Genomic DNA, 23698 nt, shown 5'->3' on the forward strand with positions numbered 1-23698 from the left:
AGAAGAGAGAGGCATTTGGACGATTTTTGCAGGGAAAAAATGCAATTGAGTGGGAGATGTATAAAAGAAAGAGACAGGAGGTCAAGAGAAAGGTGCAGGAGGTGAAAAAGAGGGCAAATGAGAGTTGGGGTGAGAGAGTATCATTAAATTTTAGGGAGAATAAAAAGATGTTCTGGAAGGAGGTAAATAAAGTGCGTAAGACAAGGGAGCAAATGGGAACTTCAGTGAAGGGCGCAAATGGGGAGGTGATAACAAGTAGTGGTGATGTGAGAAGGAGATGGAGTGAGTATTTTGAAGGTTTGTTGAATGTGTTTGATGATAGAGTGGTAGATATAGGGTGCTTTGGTCGAGGTGGTGTGCAAAGTGAGAGGGTTAGGGAAAATGATTTGGTAAACAGAGAAGAGGTAGTAAAAGCTTTGCGGAAGATGAAAGCCGGCAAGGTAGCAGGTTTGGATGGTATTGCAGTGGAATTTATTAAAAAAGGGGGTGACTGTATTGTTGACTGGTTGGTAAGGTTATTTAATGTATGTATGACTCATGGTGAGGTGCCTGAGGATTGGCGGAATGCGTGCATAGTGCCATTGTACAAAGGCAAAGGGGATAAGAGTGAGTGCTTAAATTACAGAGGTATAACTTTGTTGAGTATTCCTGGTAAATTATATGAAATGGTATTGATTGAGAGGGTGAAGGCATGTACAGAGCATCAGATTGGGGAAGAGCAATGTGGTTTCAAAAGTGGTAGAGGATGTGTGGATCAGGTGTTTGCTTTGAAGAATGTATGTGAGAAATACTTAGAAAAGCAAATGGATTTGTATGTAGCATTTATGGATCTGGAGAAGGCATATGATAGAGTTGATAGAGATGCTCTGTGGAAGGTTTTAAGAATATATGGTGTGGGAGGTTATATGGTTGTTAGAAGCAGTGAAAAGTTTTTATCGAGGATGTAAGGCATGTGTACGTGTAGTAAGAGAGGAAAGTGATTGGTTCTCAGTGACTGTAGGTTTGCGGCAGGGGTGTGTGATGTCTCCATGGTTGTTTAATTTGTTTATGGATGGGGTTGTTAGGGAGGTGAATGCAAGAGTTTTGGAAAGAGGGGCAAGTATGAAGTCTGTTGGTGATGAGAGAGCTTGGGAAGTGAGTCAGTTGTTGTCGCTGATGATACAGCGCTGGTGGCTGATTCATGTGAGAAACTGCAGAAGCTGGTGACTGTGTTTGGTAAAGTGTGTGAAAGAAGAAAGTTAAGAGTAAATGTGAATAAGAGCAAGGTTATTAGGTACAGTAGGGTTGAGGGTCAAGTCAATTGGGAGGTAAGTTTGAATGGGGAAAAACTGGAGGAAGTAAAGTGCTTTAGATATCTGGGAGTGGATCTGGCAGCGGATGGAACCATGGAAGCGGAAGTGAGTCATAGGGTGGGGGAGGGGGCGAAAATTCTGGGAGCCTTGAAGAATGTTTGGAAGTCGAGAACATTATCTCGGAAAGCAAAAATGGGTATGTTTGAAGGAATAGTGGTTCCAACAATGTTGTATGGTTGCGAGGCGTTGGCTATGGATAGAGTTGTGCTGAGGAGGGTGGATGTGCTGGAAATGAGATGTTTGAGGACAATATGTGGCGTGAGGTGGTTTGATCGAGTAAGTAATGTAAGGGTAAGAGAGATGTGTGGAAATAAAAAGAGTGTTGTTGAGAGAGCAGAAGAGGGTGTTTTGAAATGGTTTGGTCACATGGAGAGAATGAGTGAGGAAAGATTGACAAAGAGGATATATGTGTCAGGGGTGGAGGGAACTAGGAGAAGTGGGAGACCAAATTGGAGGTGGAAAGATGGAGTGAAAAAGATTTTGAGTTATCGGGGCCTGAACATGCAGGAGGGTGAAAGGCGTGCAAGAAATAGAGTGAATTGGAACGATGTGGTATACTGGGGTCGACGTGCTGTCAATGGATTGAACCAGGGCATGTGAAGCGTCTGGGGTAAACCATGGAAAGTTGTGTGGGGCCTGGATATGGAAAGGGAGCTGTGGTTTCGGTGCATTATTACATGACAGCTGGAGACTCAGTGTGAACGAATGGGGCCTTTGGTGTCTTTTCCTAGCGCTACCTCGCACACATGAGGGGGGAGGGGGTTGTTATTCCATGTGTGGCGAGGTGGCGATGGGAACAAATAAAGCAGACAGTATGAATTATGGACATGTATATATATGTATATGTCTGTGTGTGTATATATATGTGTACATTGAGATGTATAGGTATGTATATTTGCGTGTTTGGACATGTATGTATATACATGTGTATGTGGGCGGGTTGGGCCATTCTTTCGTCTGCTTCCTTGCGCTACCTCGCTAACGCGGGAGACAGCGACAAAGCAAAATAGATATAATATATATATATATATATATATATATATATATATATATATATATCCATAAATGCTACATACAAATCCATTTGGTTTTCTGAGTATTTCTCACATACATTCTTCAAAGCAAACACCTGGTCCACACATCCTCTACCACTTCTGAAACCACACTGCTCTTCCCCAATCTGATGCTCTGTACATGCCTTCACCCTCTCAATCAATACCCTCCCATATAATTTACCAGGAATACTCAACAAACTTATACCTCTGTAATTTGAGCACTCACCTTTGTCCCCTTTGCCTTTGTGCAATGGCACTATGCAAGCATTCCGCCAATCCTCAGGCACCTCACCATGAATCATACATACATTAAATAACCTTACCAACCAGTCAACAATACAGTCACCCCTTTTTTTTTTAATAAATTCCACTGCAATGCCATCCAAACCCGCTGCCTTGCCGGCTTTCATCTTCCGCAAAGCTTTTATTACCTCTTCTCTGTTTACCAAATCATTTTCCCTAACCCTCTCACTTTACACACCACCTCGACCAAAACACCCTATATCTGCCGCTCTATCATCAAACACATTCAACAGACCTTCAAAATACTCACTCCATCTCCTTCTCAAATCAAAACTACTTGTTATCATCTCCCCAGTAGCCCCCTTCACTGAAGTTTCCATTTGCTCCCTTGTCTTACGAACTTTATTTACCTCCTTCCAAAACATCTTTTTATTCTCCCTAAAATTTAATGATACTCTCTCACCCCAACTCTCATTTGCCCTCTTTTTCACCTCCTGCACCTTTCTCTTGACCTCCTCCCTCTTTCTTTTATACATCTCCCACTCATTTGCATTTTTTCTCCGCACAAATCGTCCAAATGCCTCTCTCTTCTCTTTCACTAATAATCTTACTTCCTCATCCCACCTCTCACTACCCTTTCTAATCAACCCACCTCCCACGCTTCTCATGCCACAAGCATCTTTTGCGCAAGCCATCACTGCTTCCCTAAATACATCCCATTCCTCCCCTACTCCCCTTACCTCGTTTGTTTTCACTTTTTTCCATTCTGTACTCACTCTCTCCTGGTACTTTGATATATATATATATATATATATATATATATATATATATATATATATATATATATATATATATATATATATATATATATATATATATATATATACATATATATATATATATATATATATATATATATATATATATATATATATATATATATATATATATATATATATATATGTATATATATATATATATATATATATATATATATATATATATATATATATATATATATATATATATTTTTTTTTTTTTTTATTATACTTTGTCGCTGTCTCCCGCGTTTGCGAGGTAGCGCAAGGAAACAGACGAAAGAAATGGCCCAACCCCCCCATACACATGTATATACATACGTACACACACGCAAATATACATAACTACACAGCTTTCCATGGTTTACCCCAGACGCTTCACATGCCTTGATTCAATCCACTGACAGCACGTCAACCCCGGTATACCACATCGCTCCAATTCACTCTATTCCTTGCCCTCCTTTCACCCTCCTGCATGTTCAGGCCCCGATCACACAAAATCTTTTTCACTCCATCTTTCCACCTCCAATTTGGTCTCCCTCTTCTCCTCGTTCCCTCCACCTCCGACACATATATCCTCTTGGTCAATCTTTCCTCACTCATTCTCTCCATGTGCCCAAACCACTTCAAAACACCCTCTTCTGCTCTCTCAACCACGCTCTTTTTATTTCCACACATCGCTCTTACCCTTACGTTACTTACTCGATCAAACCACCTCACACCACACATTGTCCTCAAACATCTCATTTCCAGCACATCCATCCTCCTGCGCATAACTCTATCCATAGCCCACGCCTCGCAACCATACAACATTGTTGGAACCACTATTCCTTCAAAGATACCCATTTTTGCTTTCCGAGATAATGTTCTCGACTTCCACACATTCTTCAAGGCCCCCAGAATTTTCGCCCCCTCCCCCACCCTATGATCCACTTCCGCTTCCATGGTTCCATCCGCTGCCAGATCCACTCCCAGATATCTAAAACACTTCACTTCCTCCAGTTTTTCTCCATTCAAACTCACCTCCCAATTGACTTGACCCTCAACCCCTACTGTACCTAATAACCTTGCTCTTATTCACATTTACTCTTAACTTTCTTCTTTCACACACTTTACCAAACTCAGTCACCAGCTTCTGCAGTTTCTCACATGAATCAGCCTGGCGACCAGGACATTGTTAGCAGCTGCTGTTTGGACTTAGCATACAAAATGCTGAAGATAAAGTGTTGATGGTGGTGAAAGCCAAACATTCCAGTCAGGTGTTTACTGTGTGAAAGTGTTGGCCACAGCTGGAAAAACAGTTGAATGCTTAACATTCTGGAAAATAGTTGAGGCTGAATATCTTGAAAGAAAAATGTGCACTTGTACCAGTAAAAACATGGTTTTATTATTTTTTGAGGGAGTGATGTGTACTGAAGTGTAAAAAGGAAAATTATTGGTGGTCTTATTCCCAAATTTCAGATAAATTGAGGATTCATATGGTATGAACTGGCCTGATAGGATTTGAAATCATATTGTAAGGAAATCCAGAATAATATAAAACTTCATTGACACCAGGGGTCATCTTACAGGGGCAAGATAAGGAATATGTATATATATATATATATATATATATATATATATATATATATGTGTATGTATATATATATATATATATATATATATATATATATATATATATATATATATATATATATATATATATATATATATATATATATATATATATATATATATATATATTCTAAATTGTTTCTTACATTTTTCATATGTATATATATGTATGTGTGTGTGTGTGTATATGTGCGTATGTATGTGTATGTGTGTGTATGTGTATATGTATATATATATGTATATTATCCCTGGGGATAGGGGTGAAAGAATACTTCCCACGTATTCCTCGCGTGTCGTAGAAAGCGACTAGAGGGGACGGGAGCGGGGGGGCCAGAAATCCTCCCCTCCTTGTTTTAACTTTCTAAAATGGGAAACATATATATATATATATATATATATATATATATATATATATATATATATATATATATATATATATATATATATATATATATATATATTTCTTAATACCTTCCACAGAGGATCTCAATCAACTCTATCATATGCCTTCTCCAGATCCATAAATGCTACATACAAATCCATTTGCTTTTCTAAGTATTTCTCACATACATTCTTCAAAGCAAACACCTGATCCACACATCCTCTACCACTTCTGAAACCACACTGCTCTTCCCCAATCTGATGCTCTGTACATGCCTTCACCCTCTCAATCAATACCCTCCCATATAATTTGCCAGGAATACTCAACAAACTTATACCTCTGTAATTTGAGCACTCACTCTTATCCCCTTTGCCTTTGTGCAATGGCGCTATGCACGCATTCCGCCAATCCTCAGGCACCTCACCATGAGTCATACATACATTGAATAACCTTACCAACCAGTCAACAATACAGTTACCACCTTTTTAATAAATTCCACTGCAATACCATCGAAACCTGTTGCCTTGCCGGCTTTCATCTTCCGCAAAGCTTTTACTACCTCTTCTCTGTTTACCAACTCATTTTCCCTAACCCTCGCACTTTGCACACCACCTCGACCAAAACACCCTATATCTGCCACTCTATCATCAAACACATTCAACAAACCTTCAAAATACTCACTCCATCTCCTTCTCACATCACCACTACTTGTTATCACCTCCCCATTTGCGCCCTTCACTGAAGTTCCCATTTGCTCTGTGGAAGGTATTAAGAATATATGGTGTGGGAGGCAAGTTGTTAGAAGCAGTGAAAAGTTTTTATCGAGGATGTAAGGCATGTGTACGTGTAGGAAGAGAGGAAAGTGATTGGTTCTCAGTGAATGTAGGTTTGCGGCAGGGGTGTGTGATGTCTCCATGGTTGTTTAATTTGTTTATGGATGGGGTTGTTAGGGAGGTGAATGCAAGAGTTTTGGAAAGAGGGGCAAGTATGAAGTCTGTTGGGGATGAGAGAGCTTGGGAAGTGAGTCAGTTGTTGTTCGCTGATGATACAGCGCTGGTGGCTGATTCATGTGAGAAACTGCAGAAGCTGGTGACTGAGTTTGGTAAAGTGTGTGAAAGAAGAAAGTTAAGAGTAAATGTGAATAAGAGCAAGGTTATTAGGTACAGTAGGGTTGAGGGTCAATTCAATTGGGAGGTGAGTTTGAATGGAGAAAAACTGGAGGAAGTGAAGTGTTTTAGATATCTGGGAGTGGATCTGGCAGCGGATGGAACCATGGAAGCGGAAGTGGATCATAGGGTGGGGGAGGGGACGAAAATTCTGGGAGCCTTGAAGAATGTGTGGAAGTCGAGAACATTATCTCGAAAAGCAAAAATGGGTATGTTTGAAGGAATAGTGGTTCCAACAATGTTGTATGGTTGCGAGGCGTGGACTATGGATAGAGTTGTGCGCAGGAGGATGGATGTGCTGGAAATGAGATGTTTGAGGACAATGTGTGGTGTGATGTGGTTTGATCGAGTAAGTAACGTAAGGGTAAGAGAGATGTGTGGAAATAAAAAGAGCGTGGTTGAGAGAGCAGAAGAGGGTGTTTTGAAATGGTTTGGTCACATGGAGAGAATGAGTGAGGAAAGATTGACCAAGAGGATATATGTGTCGGAGGTGGAGGGAACGAGGAGAAGAGGGAGACCAAATTGGAGGTGGAAAGATGGAGTGAAAAAGATTTTGTGTGATCGGGGCCTGAACATGCAGGAGGGTGAAAGGAGGGCAAAGAATAGAGTGAATTGGAGCGATGTGGTATACCGGGGTTGACGTGCTGTCAGTGGATTGAATCAAGGCATGTGTATGGGGGTGGGTTGGGCCATTTCTTTCGTCTGTTTCCTTGCGCTACCTCGCAAACGCGGGAGACAGCGACAAAGCAAAAAAAAAAAAAAAAATATATATTTATGTATTTATTTATTATTTTGCTTTGTCGCTGTCTCCCGCGTTAGCGAAGTAGCGGAAGGAAACAGACGAAAGAATGGCCCAACCCGCCCACATACACATGTATATACATACACGTCCACACACGCAAATATACTACCTATACATCTCAACGTATACATATATATATATACACATACATAATTAATACAGTCTGCCTTTATTCATTCCAATCGCCACCTCGCCACACATGAAATGACAACCCCCTCCCCCCTCATGAGCGCGAGGTAGCGCTAGGAAAAGACAATAAAGGCCTCGGTCGTTCACACTCAGTCTCTAGCTGTCTTGCACGCCTTTCACCCTCCTGCATGTTCAGGCCCCGATCACTCAAAATCTTTTTCACTCCATCTTTCCACCTCCAATTTGGTCTCCCACTTCTCCTCGTTCCCTCCACCTCTGACACATATATCCTCTTTGTCAATCTTTCCTCACTCATTATCTCCTTGTGACCAAACCATTTCAAAACACCCTCTTCTGCTTTCTCAACCACACTCCTTTTATTACCACACATCTCTCTTACCCTTACATTACTTACTCGATCAAACCACCTCACACCACATACTGTCCTCAAACATCTCATTTCCAGCACATCTACCTTCCTGCGCACAACTCTATCCATAGCCAACGCCTCGCAACCATACAACATTGTTGGAACCACTATTCCTTCAAACATACCCATTTTTGCTTTCCGAGATAATGTTCTCGACTTCCACACATTCTTTAAGGCTCCCAGAATTCTCGCCCCTCACCCACCGTATGATTCGCTTCCACTTCCATGGTTACATCCGCTGCCAAATCTACTCCCAGATATCTAAAAGACTTCACTTCCTCCAGTTTTTCTCCATTCAAACTTACCTCCCCATTGACCTGACCCTCAACCCTACTGTACCTAATAACCTTAATCTTATTCACATTTACTCTCAACTTTCTTCTTTCACACACTTTACCAAACTTAGTCACCAGCTTCTGCAGTTTCTCACTGAATCAGCCACCAGCGCTGTATCATCAACAAACAACAGTTGACTCACTTCCCAAGCTCTCTCATCCACAACAGACTGCATACTTGCCCCTCTTTCCAAAACTCTTGCATTTACCTCCCTAACAACCCCATCCATTAACAAATTAAACAACCATGGAGACATTACACACCCCTGCCGCAAACCTTCATTCACTGAGAACCAATCACTTTCATCTCTTCCTACACGTACACAAGCCTTACATCCTTGATAAAAACTTTTCACTGATTCTAACAACTTGCCTCCCACACCATATATTCTTGATACCTTCCACAGAGCATCTCTATCAACTCTATCGTATGCCTTCTCCAGATCCATAAATGCTACATAGAAATCCATTTGCTTTTCTAAGTATTTCTCACATACATTCCTCAAAGGAAACACCTGATCCACACATCCCCTACCACTTCTGAAACCACACTGCTCTTCCCCAATCTGATGCTCTGTACATGCCTTCACCCTCTCAATCAATACTCTCCCCTATAGTTTACCAGGAATACTCAACAAACTTATACCTCTGTAATTTGAGCACTCACTCTTATCCCCTTTCCCTTTGTACAATGGCACTATGCAAGCATTCCGCCAATCCTCTGCCACCTCACCATGAATCATACATACATTAAATAACCTTACCAACCAGTCAACAATACAGTCACCCCCTTTTTTAATAAATTCCACTGCAATATCATCGAAACCTGTTGCCTTGCCGGCTTTCATCTTCCGCAAAGCTTTTACCACCTCTTCTCTGTTTACCAAATCATTTTCCTAATTCTCTCACTTTGCACACCACCTCGACCAAAACACCCTATATCTGCCACTCTATCATCAAACACATTCAAGAAATACTCACCCTATCTCCTTCTCACATCACTACTTGTTATCACCTCGCCATTAGCCCCCTTCACTGAAGTTCCCTTTTGTTCCCTTGTCTTACGCACTTTATTTACCTCCTTCCAAAACATCTTTTTATTCTCCCTAAGATTCAATGATACTCTCTCACCCCAAGTCTCATTTGCCCTCTTTTTCACCTCTTGGTCCTTTCTCTTGACCACCTTCCTTTTTCTCTTATACATCTCCCACTCATTTGCACTATTTCCCTGCAAAAATCGTCTAAATTCCTCTCTCTTCTCTTTCACTAATAATCTTACTTCTTCATCCCACCGCTCACTACCCTTTCTAATCTGCCCACCTTCTACGCTTTTCATGCCACAAGCATCTTTTATATATACATATATATATATATATATATATATATATATATATATATATATATATATATATATATATATATATATATACATATATATATATTTTTTTTTTTTTTTTTTTTTTTTTATACTTTGTCGCTGTCTCCCGCGTTTGCGAGGTAGCGCAAGGAAACAGACGAAAGAAATGGCCCAACCCCCCCCCCATACACATGTACATACACACGTCCACACACGCAGATATACATACCTACACAGCTTTCCATGGTTTACCCCAGACGCTTCACATGCCTTGATTCAATCCACTGACAGCACGTCAACCCCTGTATACCACATGACTCCAATTCACTCTATTCCTTGCCCTCCTTTCACCCTCCTGCATGTTCAGGCCCCGATCACACAAAATCTTTTTCACTCCATCTTTCCACCTCCAATTTGGTCTCCCTCTTCTCCTCGTTCCCTCCACCTCCGACACATATATCCTCTTGGTCAATCTCTCCTCACTCATTCTCTCCATGTGCCCAAACCATTTCAAAACACCCTCTTCTGCTCTGTCAACCACGCTCTTTTTATTTCCACACATCTCTCTTACCCTTACGTTACTTACTCGATCAAACCACCTCACACCACACATTGTCCTCAAACATCTCATTTCCAGCACATCCATCCTCCTGCGCACATCTCTATCCATAGCCCACGCCTCGCAACCATACAACATTGTTGGAACCACTATTCCCTCAAACATACCCATTTTCGCTTTCCGAGATAATGTTCTCGACTTCCACACATTTTTCAAGGTTCCCAAAATTTTCGCCCCCTCCCCCACCCTATGATCCACTTCCGCTTCCATGGTTCCATCCGCTGACAGATCCACTCCCAGATATCTAAAACACTTCACTTCCTCCAGTTTTTCTCCATTCAAACTCACCTCCCAATTGACTTGACCCTCACCCCTACTGTACCTAATAACCTTGCTCTTATTCACATTTACTCTCAACTTTCTTCTTCCACACACTTTACCAAACTCAGTCACCAGCTTCTGCAGTTTCTCACATGAATCAGCCACCAGCGCTGTATCATCAGCGAACAGCAACTGACTCACTTCCCAAGCTCTCTCATCCCCAACAGACTTCATACTTGCCCCTCTTTCCAGGACTCTTGCATTTACCTCCCTTACAACCCCATCCATAAACAAATTAAACAACCATGGAGACATCACACACCCCTGCCGCAAACCTACATTCACTGAGAACCAATCACTTTCCTCTCTTCCTACACGTACACATGCCTTACATCCTCGATAAAAACTTTTCACTGCTTCTAACAACTTGCCTCCCACACCATATATTCTTAATACCTTCCACAGAGCATCTCTATCAACTCTATCATATGCCTTCTCCAGATCCATAAATGCTACATACAAATCCATTTGCTTTTCTAAGTATTTCTCACATACATTCTTCAAAGCAAACACCTGATCCACACATCCTCTACCACTTCTGAAACCGCACTGCTCTTCCCCAATCTGATGCTCTGTACATGCCTTCACCCTCTCAATCAATACCCTCCCATATAATTTACCAGGAATACTCAACAAACTTATACCTCTGTAATTTGAGCACTCACTCTTATCCCCTTTGCCTTTGTACAATGGCACTATGCACGCATTCCGCCAATCCTCAGGCACCTCACCATGCGTCATACATACATTAAATAACCTTACCAACCAGTCAACAATACAGTCACCCCCTTTTTTAATAAATTCCACTGCAATACCATCCACACCTGCTGCCTTGCCGGCTTTCATCTTCCGCAAAGCTTTTACTACCTCTTCTCTGTTTACCAAATCATTTTCCCTAACCCTCTCACTTTGCACACCACCTCGACCAAAACACCCTATATCTGCCACTCTGTCATCAGACACATTCAACAAACCTTCAAAATACTCATTCCATCTCCTTCTCACATCACCGCTACTTGTTATCACCTCCCCATTTGCGCCCTTCACTGAAGTTCCCATTTGCTCCCTTGTCTTACGCACCCTATTTACCTCCTTCCAGAACATCTTTTTATTCTCCCTAAAATTTACTGATATATATATATATATATATATATATATATATATATATATATACATATACATATACATATATATATATATATATATATATATATATATATATATATATATATATATATATATATATATATATATATATATATATATATATATATATACATATATATATATATGTATATATATATATATATATATATATATATATATATATATATATATATATATATATATATATATACATATATATATATATATGTTCGCCAGGCTGATTCATGTGAGAAACTGCAGAAGCTGGTGACTGAGTTTGGTAAAGTGTGTGAAAGAAGAAAGTTGAGAGTAAATGTGAATAAGAGCAAGGTTATTAGGTACAGTAGGGTTGAGGGTCAAGTCAATTGGGAGGTGAGTTTGAATGGAGAAAAAATTGGAGGAAGTGAAGTGTTTTAGATATCTGGGAGTGGATCTGGCAGCGGATGGAACCATGGAAGCGGAAGTGGATCATAGGGTAGGGGAGGGGGCGAAAATTCTGGGGGCCTTGAAGAATGTGTGGGAGTCGAGAACATTATCTCGAAAAGCAAAAATGGCTATGTTTGAAGGAATAGTGGTTCCAACAATGTTGTATGGTTGCGAGGCGTGGGCTATGGATGGAGTTGTGCGCAGGAGGGTGGATGTGCTGGAAATGAGATGTTTGAGGACAATGTGTGGTGTGAGGTGGTTTGATCGAGTAAGTAACGTAAGGGTAAGAGAGATGTGTGGAAATAAAAAGAGCGTGGTTGAGAGAGCAGAAGAGGGTGTTTTGAAATGGTTCGGGCACATGGAGAGAATGAGTGAGGAAAGATTGACCAAGAGGATGTGTGTGTCGGGGGTGGAGGGAACTAGGAGAAGAGGGAGACCAAATTGGAGGTGGAAAGATGGAGTGAAAAAGATTTTGTGTGATCGGGGCCTGAACATGCAGGAGGGTGAGGGGGGGGGGGGGCAAGGAATGGAGTGAATTGGAGCGATGTGGTATACCGGGGTTGACGTGCTGTTAGTGGATTGAATCAAGGCATGTGAAGCGTCTGGGGTAAACCATGGAAAGCTGTGTAGGTATGTATATTTGCGTGTGTGTACGTATGTATATACATGTGTATGGGGGTGGGTTGGGCCATTTCTTTCTTCTGTTTCCTTGCGCTACCTCTCAAACGTGGGAGACAGCGACAAAGCAAAAAAAAAATAAAAAAAAATATATATATATATATGTATATATATATATATACATATATATATATATATATATATATATATATATATATATATATATATATATATATATATATATATATATATATATATATCTATATATTTATTTATTTTGCTTTGTCGCTGCCTCCTGCGTTAGCGAGGTAGCGCAAGAAAACAGACGAAAGAATGGCCCAACCCACCCACATACATATGTATATACAAACATGTCCACACACCCAAATATACATATCTATACATCTCAATGTATACATATATATACACACACAAACATATACATACATACACATGTACATAATTCATACTGTCTACCTTTATTCATTCCCATCGCCACCTCGCAACACATGGAATATCAACCCCCTCCCCCCTCATGTGTGCGAGGTAGCGCTAGGAAAGACAACAAAGGCCACATTCGTTCACACTCAGTCTCTAGCTCTCATGTCATAATGCACTGAAACCACAGCTCCCTTTTCACATCCAGGACCCACAGAACTTTCCATGGTTTACCCCAGACACTTCACATGCCCTTGTTCAATCCATTGTGACAGCACGTCGACCCCAGTATACCTCATTGTTCCAATTCACTGTACTCCTCGCACGCCTTTCACCCTCCTGCATGTTCAGGCCCCGATCACTCAAAATCTTTTTCACTCCATCTTTCCACCTCCAATTTGGTCTCCCACTTCTCCTCGTTCCCTCCATCTCTGACACATATATCCTCTTTGTCAATCTTTCCTCACTCATTCTCTCCATGTGACCAAACCATTTCAAAACACCCTCTTCTGCTCTCTCAACCATATTCTTTTTGTTATCACACATCTCTCTTACCCTATCATTACTTACTCGATCAAACCACCTTACACAACATATTGTCCTCAAATATCTCATTTCCAGCACATCCACCCTCCCCCGCACAACTCTATCCATAGCCCACGCCTCGCAAACCATATATATATATATATATATATATATATATATATATATATATATATATATATATATATATATATAAAGGGGAAGAGTGGTTTGGAAATGTCTGGGGAGTGAAGTCAGGGGTTAGTGAGAGGACAAGAGCAAGGGAAGGAGTAGCAATACTCCTGAAACAGGAGTTGTGGGAGTATGTGATAGAATGTAAGAAAGTAAATTCTCGATTAATATGGGTAAAATTGAAAGTTGATGGAGAGAGGTGGGTGATTATTGGTGCATATGCACCTGGGCATGAGAAGAAAGATCATGAGAGGCAAGTGTTTTGGGAGCAGCTAAATGAGTGTGTTAGCGGTTTTGATGCACGAGACCGGGTTATAGTGATGGGTGATTTGAATGCAAAGGTGAGTAATGTGGCAGTTGAGGGAATAATTGGTATGCATGGGGTGTTCAGTGTTGTAAATGGAAATGGTGAAGAGCTTGTAGATTTATGTGCTGAAAAAGGACTGATGATTGGGAATACCTGGTTTAAAAAGCGAGATATACATAAGTATACTTATGTAAGTAGGAGAGATGGCCAGAGAGCGTTATTGGATTACGTGTTAATTGACAGGCGTGCGAAAGAGAGACTTTTGGATGTTAATGTGCTGAGAGGTGCAACTGGAGGGATGTCTGATCATTATCTTGTGGAGGCTAAGGTGAAGATTAGTATGGGTTTTCAGAAAAGAGGAGTGAATGTTGGGGTGAAGAAGGTGGTGAGAGTAAGTGAGCTTGGGAAGGAGACCTGTGTGGGGAAGTACCAGGAGAGACTGTGTACAGAATGGAAAAAGGTGAGAACAATGGAAGTAAGGGGAGTGGGGGAGGAATGGGATGTATTTAGGGAATCAGTGATGGATTGCGCAAAAGATGCTTGTGGCATGAGAAGAGTGGGAGGTGGGCTGTTTAGAAAGGGTAGTGAGTGGTGGGATGAAGAAGTAAGAGTATTAGTGAAAGAGAAGAGAGAGGCATTTGGACGATTTTTGCAGGGAAAAAATGCAATTGAGTGGGAGAAGTATAAAAGAAAGAGACAGGAGGTCAAGAGAAAGGTGCAAGAGGTGAAAAAAAGGGCAAATGAGAGTTGGGGTGAGAGACTATCAGTAAATTTTAGGGAGAATAAAAAGATGTTCTGGAAGGAGGTAAATAGGGTGCGTAAGACAAGGGAGCAAATGGGAACTTCAGTGAAGGGCGTAAATGGGGAGGTGATAACAAGTAGCGGTGATGTGAGAAGGAGATGGAATGAGTATTTTGAAGGTTTGTTGAATGTGTCTGATGACAGAGTGGCAGATATAGGGTGTTTTGGTCGAGGTGGTGTGCAAAGTGAGAGGGTTAGGGAAAATGATTTGGTAAACAGAGAAGAGGTAGTAAAAGCTTTGCGGAAGATGAAAGCCGGCAAGGCAGCAGGTTTGGATGGTATTGCAGTGGAATTTATTAAGAAAGGGGGTGACTGTATTGTTGACTGGTTGGTAAGGTTATTTAATGTATGTATGACTCATGGTGAGGTGCCTGAGGATTGGCGGAATGCGTGCATAGTGCCATTGTACAAAGGCAAAGGGGATAAGAGTGAGTGCTCAAATTACAGAGGTATAAGTTTGTTGAGTATTCCTGGTAAATTATATGGGAGGGTATTGATTGAGAGGGTGAAGGCATGTACAGAGCATCAGATTGGGGAAGAGCAGTGCGGTTTCAGAAGTGGTAGAGGATGTGTGGATCAGGTGTTTGCTTTGAAGAATGTATGTGAGAAATACTTAGAAAAGCAAATGGATTTGTATGTAGCATTTATGGATCTGGAGAAGGCATATGATAGAGTTGATAGAGATGCTCTGTGGAAGGTATTAAGAATATATGGTGTGGGAGGCAAGTTGTTAGAAGCAGTGAAAAGTTTTTATCGAGGATGTAAGGCATGTGTACGTGTAGGAAGAGAGGAAAGTGATTGGTTCTCAGTGAATGTAGGTTTGCGGCAGGGGTGTGTGATGTCTCCATGGTTGTTTAATTTGTTTATGGATGGGGTTGTAAGGGAGGTAAATGCAAGAGTCCTGGAAAGAGGGGCAAGTATGAAGTCTGTTGGGGATGAGAGAGCTTGGGAAGTGAGTCAGTTGTTGTTCGCTGATGATACAGCGCTGGTGGCTGATTCATGTGAGAAACTGCAGAAGCTGGTGACTGAGTTTGGTAAAGTGTGTGGAAGAAGAAAGTTGAGAGTAAATGTGAATAAGAGCAAGGTTATTAGGTACAGTAGGGGTGAGGGTCAAGTCAATTGGGAGGTGAGTTTGAATGGAGAAAAACTGGAGGAAGTGAAGTGTTTTAGATATCTGGGAGTGGATCTGTCAGCGGATGGAACCATGGAAGCGGAAGTGGATCATAGGGTGGGGGAGGGGGCGAAAATTTTGGGAGCCTTGAAAAATGTGTGGAAGTCGAGAACATTATCTCGGAAAGCAAAAATGGGTATGTTTGAGGGAATAGTGGTTCCAACAATGTTGTATGGTTGCGAGGCGTGGGCTATGGATAGAGATGTGCGCAGGAGGATGGATGTGCTGGAAATGAGATGTTTGAGGACAATGTGTGGTGTGAGGTGGTTTGATCGAGTAAGTAACGTAAGGGTAAGAGAGATGTGTGGAAATAAAAAGAGCGTGGTTGAGAGAGCAGAAGAGGGTGTTTTGAAATGGTTTGGGCACATGGAGAGAATGAGTGAGGAGAGATTGACCAAGAGGATATATGTGTCGGAGGTGGAGGGAACGAGGAGAAGAGGGAGACCAAATTGGAGGTGGAAAGATGGAGTGAAAAGATTTTGTGTGATCGGGGCCTGAACATGCAGGAGGGTGAAAGGAGGGCAAGAAATAGAGTGAATTGGAGTCATGTGGTATACAGGGGTTGACGTGCTGTCAGTGGATTGAAGCAAGGCATGTGAAGCGTCTGGGGTAAACCATGGAAAGCTGTGTAGGTATGTATATTTGCGTGTGTGGACGTGTGTATGTACATGTGTATGGGGGGGGGGGTTGGGCCATTTCTTTCGTCTGTTTCCTTGCGCTACCTCGCAAACGCGGGAGACAGCGACAAAGTATAAAAAAAAAAAAAAAAAAATATATATATATATATATATATATATATATATATATATATATATATATATATATATATTGGGAGGTAAGTTTGAATGAAGAAAAACTGGAGGAAGTGAAGTGTTCTAGATATCTGGGAGTGGATTTGGTAGCGGATGGAACCATGGAAGCGGAAGTGAATCATAGGGTGGGGGAGCGGTCGAAAATCCTGGGAGCTTTGAAGAATGTGTGGAAGTCGAGAACATTATTTCGGAAAGCAAAAATGGGTATGTTTGGAGGAATTGTGGTTCCAACAATGTTATATGGTTGCGAGGCATGGGCTATGGATAGAGTTGTGCGGAGGAGGGTTTATGTGCTAAAAATGAGATGTTTGAAGACAATTTTTGGTGTGAGGTGGTTTGATCGAGTAATTAGTTATAGGGTAAGAGAGATGTGTGGTAATAAAAAAGAGTGTGGTTGCGAGAGCAGAAGAGGGTGTTTTGAAATGGTTTTGTCACATGGAGAGAATAAGTGAGGAAAGATTGACCAAGAGGATATATGTGTCAGAGGTGGAGGGAATGAGAAGTGGGAGACCAAATTGGAGGTGGAAAGATGGAGTGAAAAAGATTTTGAGTGATCGTGGCTTGAACATGCTGAAGGGTGAAAGACGTGCAAGGATTAGAGTGAATTGGAACGATGTGGTATACCGGGGTCGACGTGCTGTCAGTGGATTGAACCAGGGCATGTGAAGCGTCTGGGGTAAACCATGGAAAGTTCTGTGGGGCCTGGATGTGGAAAGGGAGCTGTGGTATCGGTGCATTATTATATGACAGCTAGAGACTGAGTGTGAACAAATGTGGCCTTTGTTGTGTTTTCCTAGCTCTACCTCGCGCAGGGGGTTGTTATTTCATGTGTGGCGAGGTGGTGATCGAAATGAAGGAAGGCAGATAGTATGAATTTTGAACGTGTGTATATATGTATATGTCTGTGTGTGTGTGTGTGTGTGTGTATATATATATATATATATATATATATATATATATATATATATATATATATATATATATATATATATATATATATATATATATATATATATATATATATATATATATATATATATATATACATATATATATATATATATATATATATATATATATATATATATATATATTTTTTTTTTTTCAAACTATTCGCCATTTCCCGCATTAGCGAGGTAGCGTTAAGAACAGAGGACTGGGCCTTTTTTGGAATATCCTCACCTGGCCCCCTCTGTTCCTTCTTTTGGAAAATTAAAAAAAAAGAAAAAAAAAAAAAAAGAGAGGGGATGATTTCCAGCCCCCCACTCCCTCCCCTTTTAGTCGCCTTCTACGACACGCAGGGAATACGTGGGAAGTATTCTTAATCCCCTATCCCCAGGGATATATATATATGTCTGTGTGTGTATATATATTTATACGTTGAGTTGTATAGGTATGTATATGTACGTGTGTTGACGTGTATGTATATACATGTGTATATGGGTGGGTTGGGCCATTTCTTTGGTGTGTTTCCTTGCGCTCGCTCTCTAGCGCGGGAGACAGAGACAAAGCAAAATATATATATATATATATATATATATATATATATATATATATATATATATATATATATATATATATATATATATATATATATATACATATATATATATATATATATGTATATATATATATATATATATATATATATATATATATATATATATATATATATATATATATATATATATATATATATATATATATATATATATATATACATATATGTATATATATGTATATATATATATATATATATATATATATATATATATATATATATATATATATTTATATATATATATATATATATATATATATATATATATATATATATATATATATATATATATATATATATATATATATATATATATATATATATATATATATATATATATATATACATATATATACATATATATACATATATATACATATATATATATATATATATATATATATATATATATATATATATATATATATATATATATATATATATATATATATATATATATATATATATTTATATATATAACAAGTAGTGGTGATGTGAGAAGGAGATGGAGTGAGTATTTTGAAGGTTTGTTGAATGTGTTTGATGATAGAGTGGCAGATATAGGATGTTTTGGTCGAGGTGGTGTGCAAAGTGCGAGGGTTAGGGAAAATGAGTTGGTAAACAGAGAAGAGGTAGTAAAAGCTATGCGGAAGATGAAAGCCGGCACGGCAGCAGGTTTGGATGGTAGTGCAGTGGAATTTATTAAAAAAGGGGGTGACTGTACTGTTGACTGGTTAGTAAGGTTATTTAATGTATGTATGACTCATGGTGAGGTGCCTGAGGATTGGCGGAATGCGTGCATAGTGCCATTGTACAAAGGCAAAGGGGATAAGAGTGAGTGCTCAAATTACAGAGGTATAAGTTTGTTGAGTATTCCTGGCAAATTATATGGGAGGGTATTGATTGAGAGGGTGAAGGCATGTACAGAGCATCAGATTGGGGAAGAGCAGTGTGTTTCAGAAGTGGTAGAGGATGTGTGGATCAGGTGTTTGCTTTGAAGAATGTATGTGAGAAATACTTAGAAAAGCAAATGGATTTGTATGTAGCATTTATGGATCTGGAGAAGGCATATGATAGAGTTGATAGAGATGCTCTGTGGAAGGTATTAAGAATATATGGTGTGGGAGGCAAGTTGTTAGAAGCAGTGAAAAGTTTTTATCGAGGATGTAAGGCATGTGTACGTGTAGGAAGAGAGGAAAGTGATTGGTTCTCAGTGAATGTAGGTTTGCGGCAGGGGTGTGTGATGTCCCCATGGTTGTTTAATTTGTTTATGGATGGGGTTGTTAGGGAGGTGAATGCAAGAGTTTTGGAAAGAGGGGTAAGTATGAAGTCTGTTGGGGATGAGAGAGCTTGGGAAGTGAGTCAGTTGTTGTTCGCTGATGATACAGCGCTGGTGGCTGATTCATGTGAGAAACTGCAGAAGCTGGTGACTGAGTTTGGTAAAGTGTGTGAAAGAAGAAAGTTAAGAGTAAATGTGAATAAGAGCAAGGTTATTAGGTACAGTAGGGTTGAGGGTCAATTCAATTGGGAGGTGAGTTTGAATGGAGAAAAACTGGAGGAAGTGAAGTGTTTTAGATATCTGGGAGTGGATCTGGCAGCGGATGGAACCATGGAAGCGGAAGTGGATCATAGGGTGGGGGAGGGGGCGAAAATTCTGGGAGCCTTGAAGAATGTGCGGAAGTCGAGAACATTATCTCGGAAAGCAAAAATGGGTATGTTTGAAGGAATAGTGGTTCCAACAATGTTGTATGGTTGCGAGGCGTGGACTATGGAGAGTTTTGCGCAGGAGGATGGATGTGCTGGAAATGAGATGTTTGAGGACAATGTGTGGTGTGAGGTGGTTTGATCGAGTAAGTAACGTAAGGGTAAGAGAGATGTGTGGAAATAAAAAGAGCGTGGTTGAGAGAGCAGAAGAGGGTGTTTTGAAATGGTTTGGTCACATGGAGAGAATGAGTGAGGAAAGATTGACCAAGAGGATATATGTGTCGGAGGTGGAGGGAACGAGAAGAGGGAGACCAAATTGGAGGTGGAAAGATGGAGTGAAAAAGATTTTGTGCGATCGGGGCCTGAACATGCAGGAGGGTGAAAGGAGGGCAAAGAATAGAGTGAATTGGAGCGATGTGGTATACCGGGGTTGACGTGCTGTCAGTGGATTGAATCAAGGCATGTGTATGGGGGTGGGTTGGGCCATTTCTTTCGTCTGTTTCCTTGCGCTACCTCGCAAACGCGGGAGACAGCGGCAAAAAAAAAAAAAAAAAAATATATATATATATATATATATATATATATATATATATATATATATATATATATATATATATACATATATATATATATATATATATATATATATATATATATATATATATATATATATATATATATATATATATATATATATGTATATATATATATATATATATATATATATATATATATATATATATATATATATATATATATATATATATATATATATGTATTTTTTTTTTTTTTTATACTATTCGCTATTTCCCGCGATAGCGAGGTAGCGTTAAGAACAGAGGACTGGGCCTTTGAGGGAATATCCTCACCTGGACCTCTCCTCTGTTCCTTCTTTTGGAAAAAAAAAAAAAGAGAGGGGAGGATTTCCAGCTCCCCGCTCCCTTCCCTTTTAGTCGCCTTCTACGACACGCAGGGAATACGTGGGAAGTATTCTTTCTCCCCTATCCCCAGGGAATTATATATATATATATATATATATATATATATATATATATATATATATATATATATATATATATATATATATATATATATATATATTTATATATATATATATATACGTGACAGGGATATTAGATTTTCTAAGACTAACAGAGAGAGAGAGAGAGAGAGAGAGAGAGAGAGAGAGAGAGAGAGAGAGAGAGAGAGAGAGAGAGAGTGTGGAGGTGATGGGGATGTTGTGGAGTGACATACCTTGGAAGGATCGTTCCCAGGCCCTGAATGTGTCGGGGATGGTGTGGTGGTGAGTGAGGCGATTGCTGCTGATCTCTGCCACACACTTGATCCTCAGGACACCCCTCTGGAAGTGGAGTGGCCTCGCCACGAACATGAGGCGGGAGATCTGTGTGAGGAGGCCGTCCTGGGCCATGTAGGGTCTCTCGTACGTCACCAGGCCCTGTGGTGCCTGCAAGTAAGACCACCAGACTTAGGGAGTGAGCGAGGACGAATTCTTGACCAAGACGATACAACCCTTGACCACAACGGTACAACCCTAGACCACAACGGTCCAACTCTTGACCACGATGGTACAGCCCCTGACTATAACGGAACAACCGGTGACCACAACGGAACAACCCTTGACAATGATGGTGCAACTCTTGACTTCAACGGTACAGCCATTGGCCACAAAGGTACAACCAACGAAAACGACCATTAGCTACAACGGCACAATCCTTGAAGACGACTGTACATTCTACGACTACAGCGGTACAACCTTCGACCACGACCACAACCCTTGACCAAGAAGGTACAACCCTTGACCACGACGGTACAACCCTTGACTACGAATATACAACTTTCGAACACGACGGTACAACCCCTGACCAAGACGGTGCACACTTTGAACACGACGTCACAACCCTTGACCACGTCAGTACAACTCTTGACCACGACGGAACAACCCTTGACCACGATGGTACAACTCTTGACCACAACGGAACAACCATTAACCACAACGGTACAACCCTCGACCACAACGGTGCAGTCTTTGTCCACGATTGTACAACCCTTGACTACAACGGAACAAACCGCGATCACAACGGAACAACCCTCGACCACGATGTACATCCCTTGACTACAACGGTACAACCATTGGCCACAACGGTACAACCCTTGAAGACGACTGTACAATCTTCGACCACAACGGTACAACCCTTGACCAAGAAGGTACAGCCCTTACCACGACGGTACAACCCTTGACTACGAATGTACAACTTTCAAACACGACGGTACAACCCTTGACCAAGACGGTGCACACTTTGACCACGACGGTACAACCCTTGACCACGACGGTACAACCTTTGACCACGACGGTACAACCCTTGACCACGACGGTACAACCCTTGACCACGACGGTACAACCCTTGACCACGACGGTACAACCCTTGACCACGACGGTACAACCCTTGACCACGACGGTACAACCCTTGACCACGACGGTACAACCCTTGACCACGGCGGTACAACCCTTGACCACGACGGTACAACCCTTGATCACGACGGCACAACCCTTGACCACAACGTTACAACCCTTGATCACAACGGTACAACCCTTGACCACAAGTGTATAACCCTTGATCACGACGGTACAACCCTTGACCACGTCGGTACAACCCTTGACCACAACGGTACAACCCTTGACCACAACTGTCCAACCCACGACCACGATGGTACAACCCTTGACCACAACGGTCCAACCCTTGACCACGGTGGTGCAACCCTTGACTACAACGGAACAACCCTTTACTACAATGGTACAACCCTTGACTACAACGGCACAACCATTGGCCACAACGGTACAACCCTTGAAGACGACTGTACAATCTTCGGCCACAACGGTACAACCTTCGAACACGACGGTACAACCCTTGACCAAGACGGTGCACACTTTGACCACGACGGTACAACTCTTGACCAAGACGGTACACACTTTGACCACGACGGTACAACCATTGAACTTAACAGTACAACCCTCGACCACGACGAAACAGCCTTTGACCATGACGGTACAATCCTTGACCACGATGGTACAACTCTTGATCACGTCGGTACAACCCTTGACCACGACGGTACAACCCTTGATCACGACGGCACAACCCTTGACCACAACGTTACAACCCTTGATCACAACGGTACAACCCTTGACCACAAGTGTACAACCCTTGATCACGACGGTACAACCCTTGACCACATCGGTACAACCCTTGACCACAACGGTACAACCCTTGACCACAACTGTCCAACCCACGACCACGATGGTACAACCCTTGACCACAACGGTCCAACCCTTGACCACGGTGGTGCAACCCTTGACTACA

At 40.9% G+C, this 23698-nt stretch overlaps 1 protein-coding gene across 1 annotated transcript in view; it reads right to left on the bottom strand.

Moving 5' to 3' along the window:
* Positions 1-23698, bottom strand: part of LOC139757466 (uncharacterized) — a 127988-nt gene that overhangs the window by 39759 nt on the left and 64531 nt on the right. Inside the window, exon 3 of the mRNA XM_071677991.1 lies at positions 21576-21786. Within this exon, the coding sequence (XP_071534092.1) occupies positions 21576-21786 (211 nt within the window). The remainder of the gene's footprint in view (positions 1-21575; positions 21787-23698) is intronic.

Source organism: Panulirus ornatus, chromosome 26, assembly GCF_036320965.1.
Source record: "Panulirus ornatus isolate Po-2019 chromosome 26, ASM3632096v1, whole genome shotgun sequence".
Lineage (NCBI taxonomy): Eukaryota > Metazoa > Arthropoda > Malacostraca > Decapoda > Palinuridae > Panulirus > Panulirus ornatus.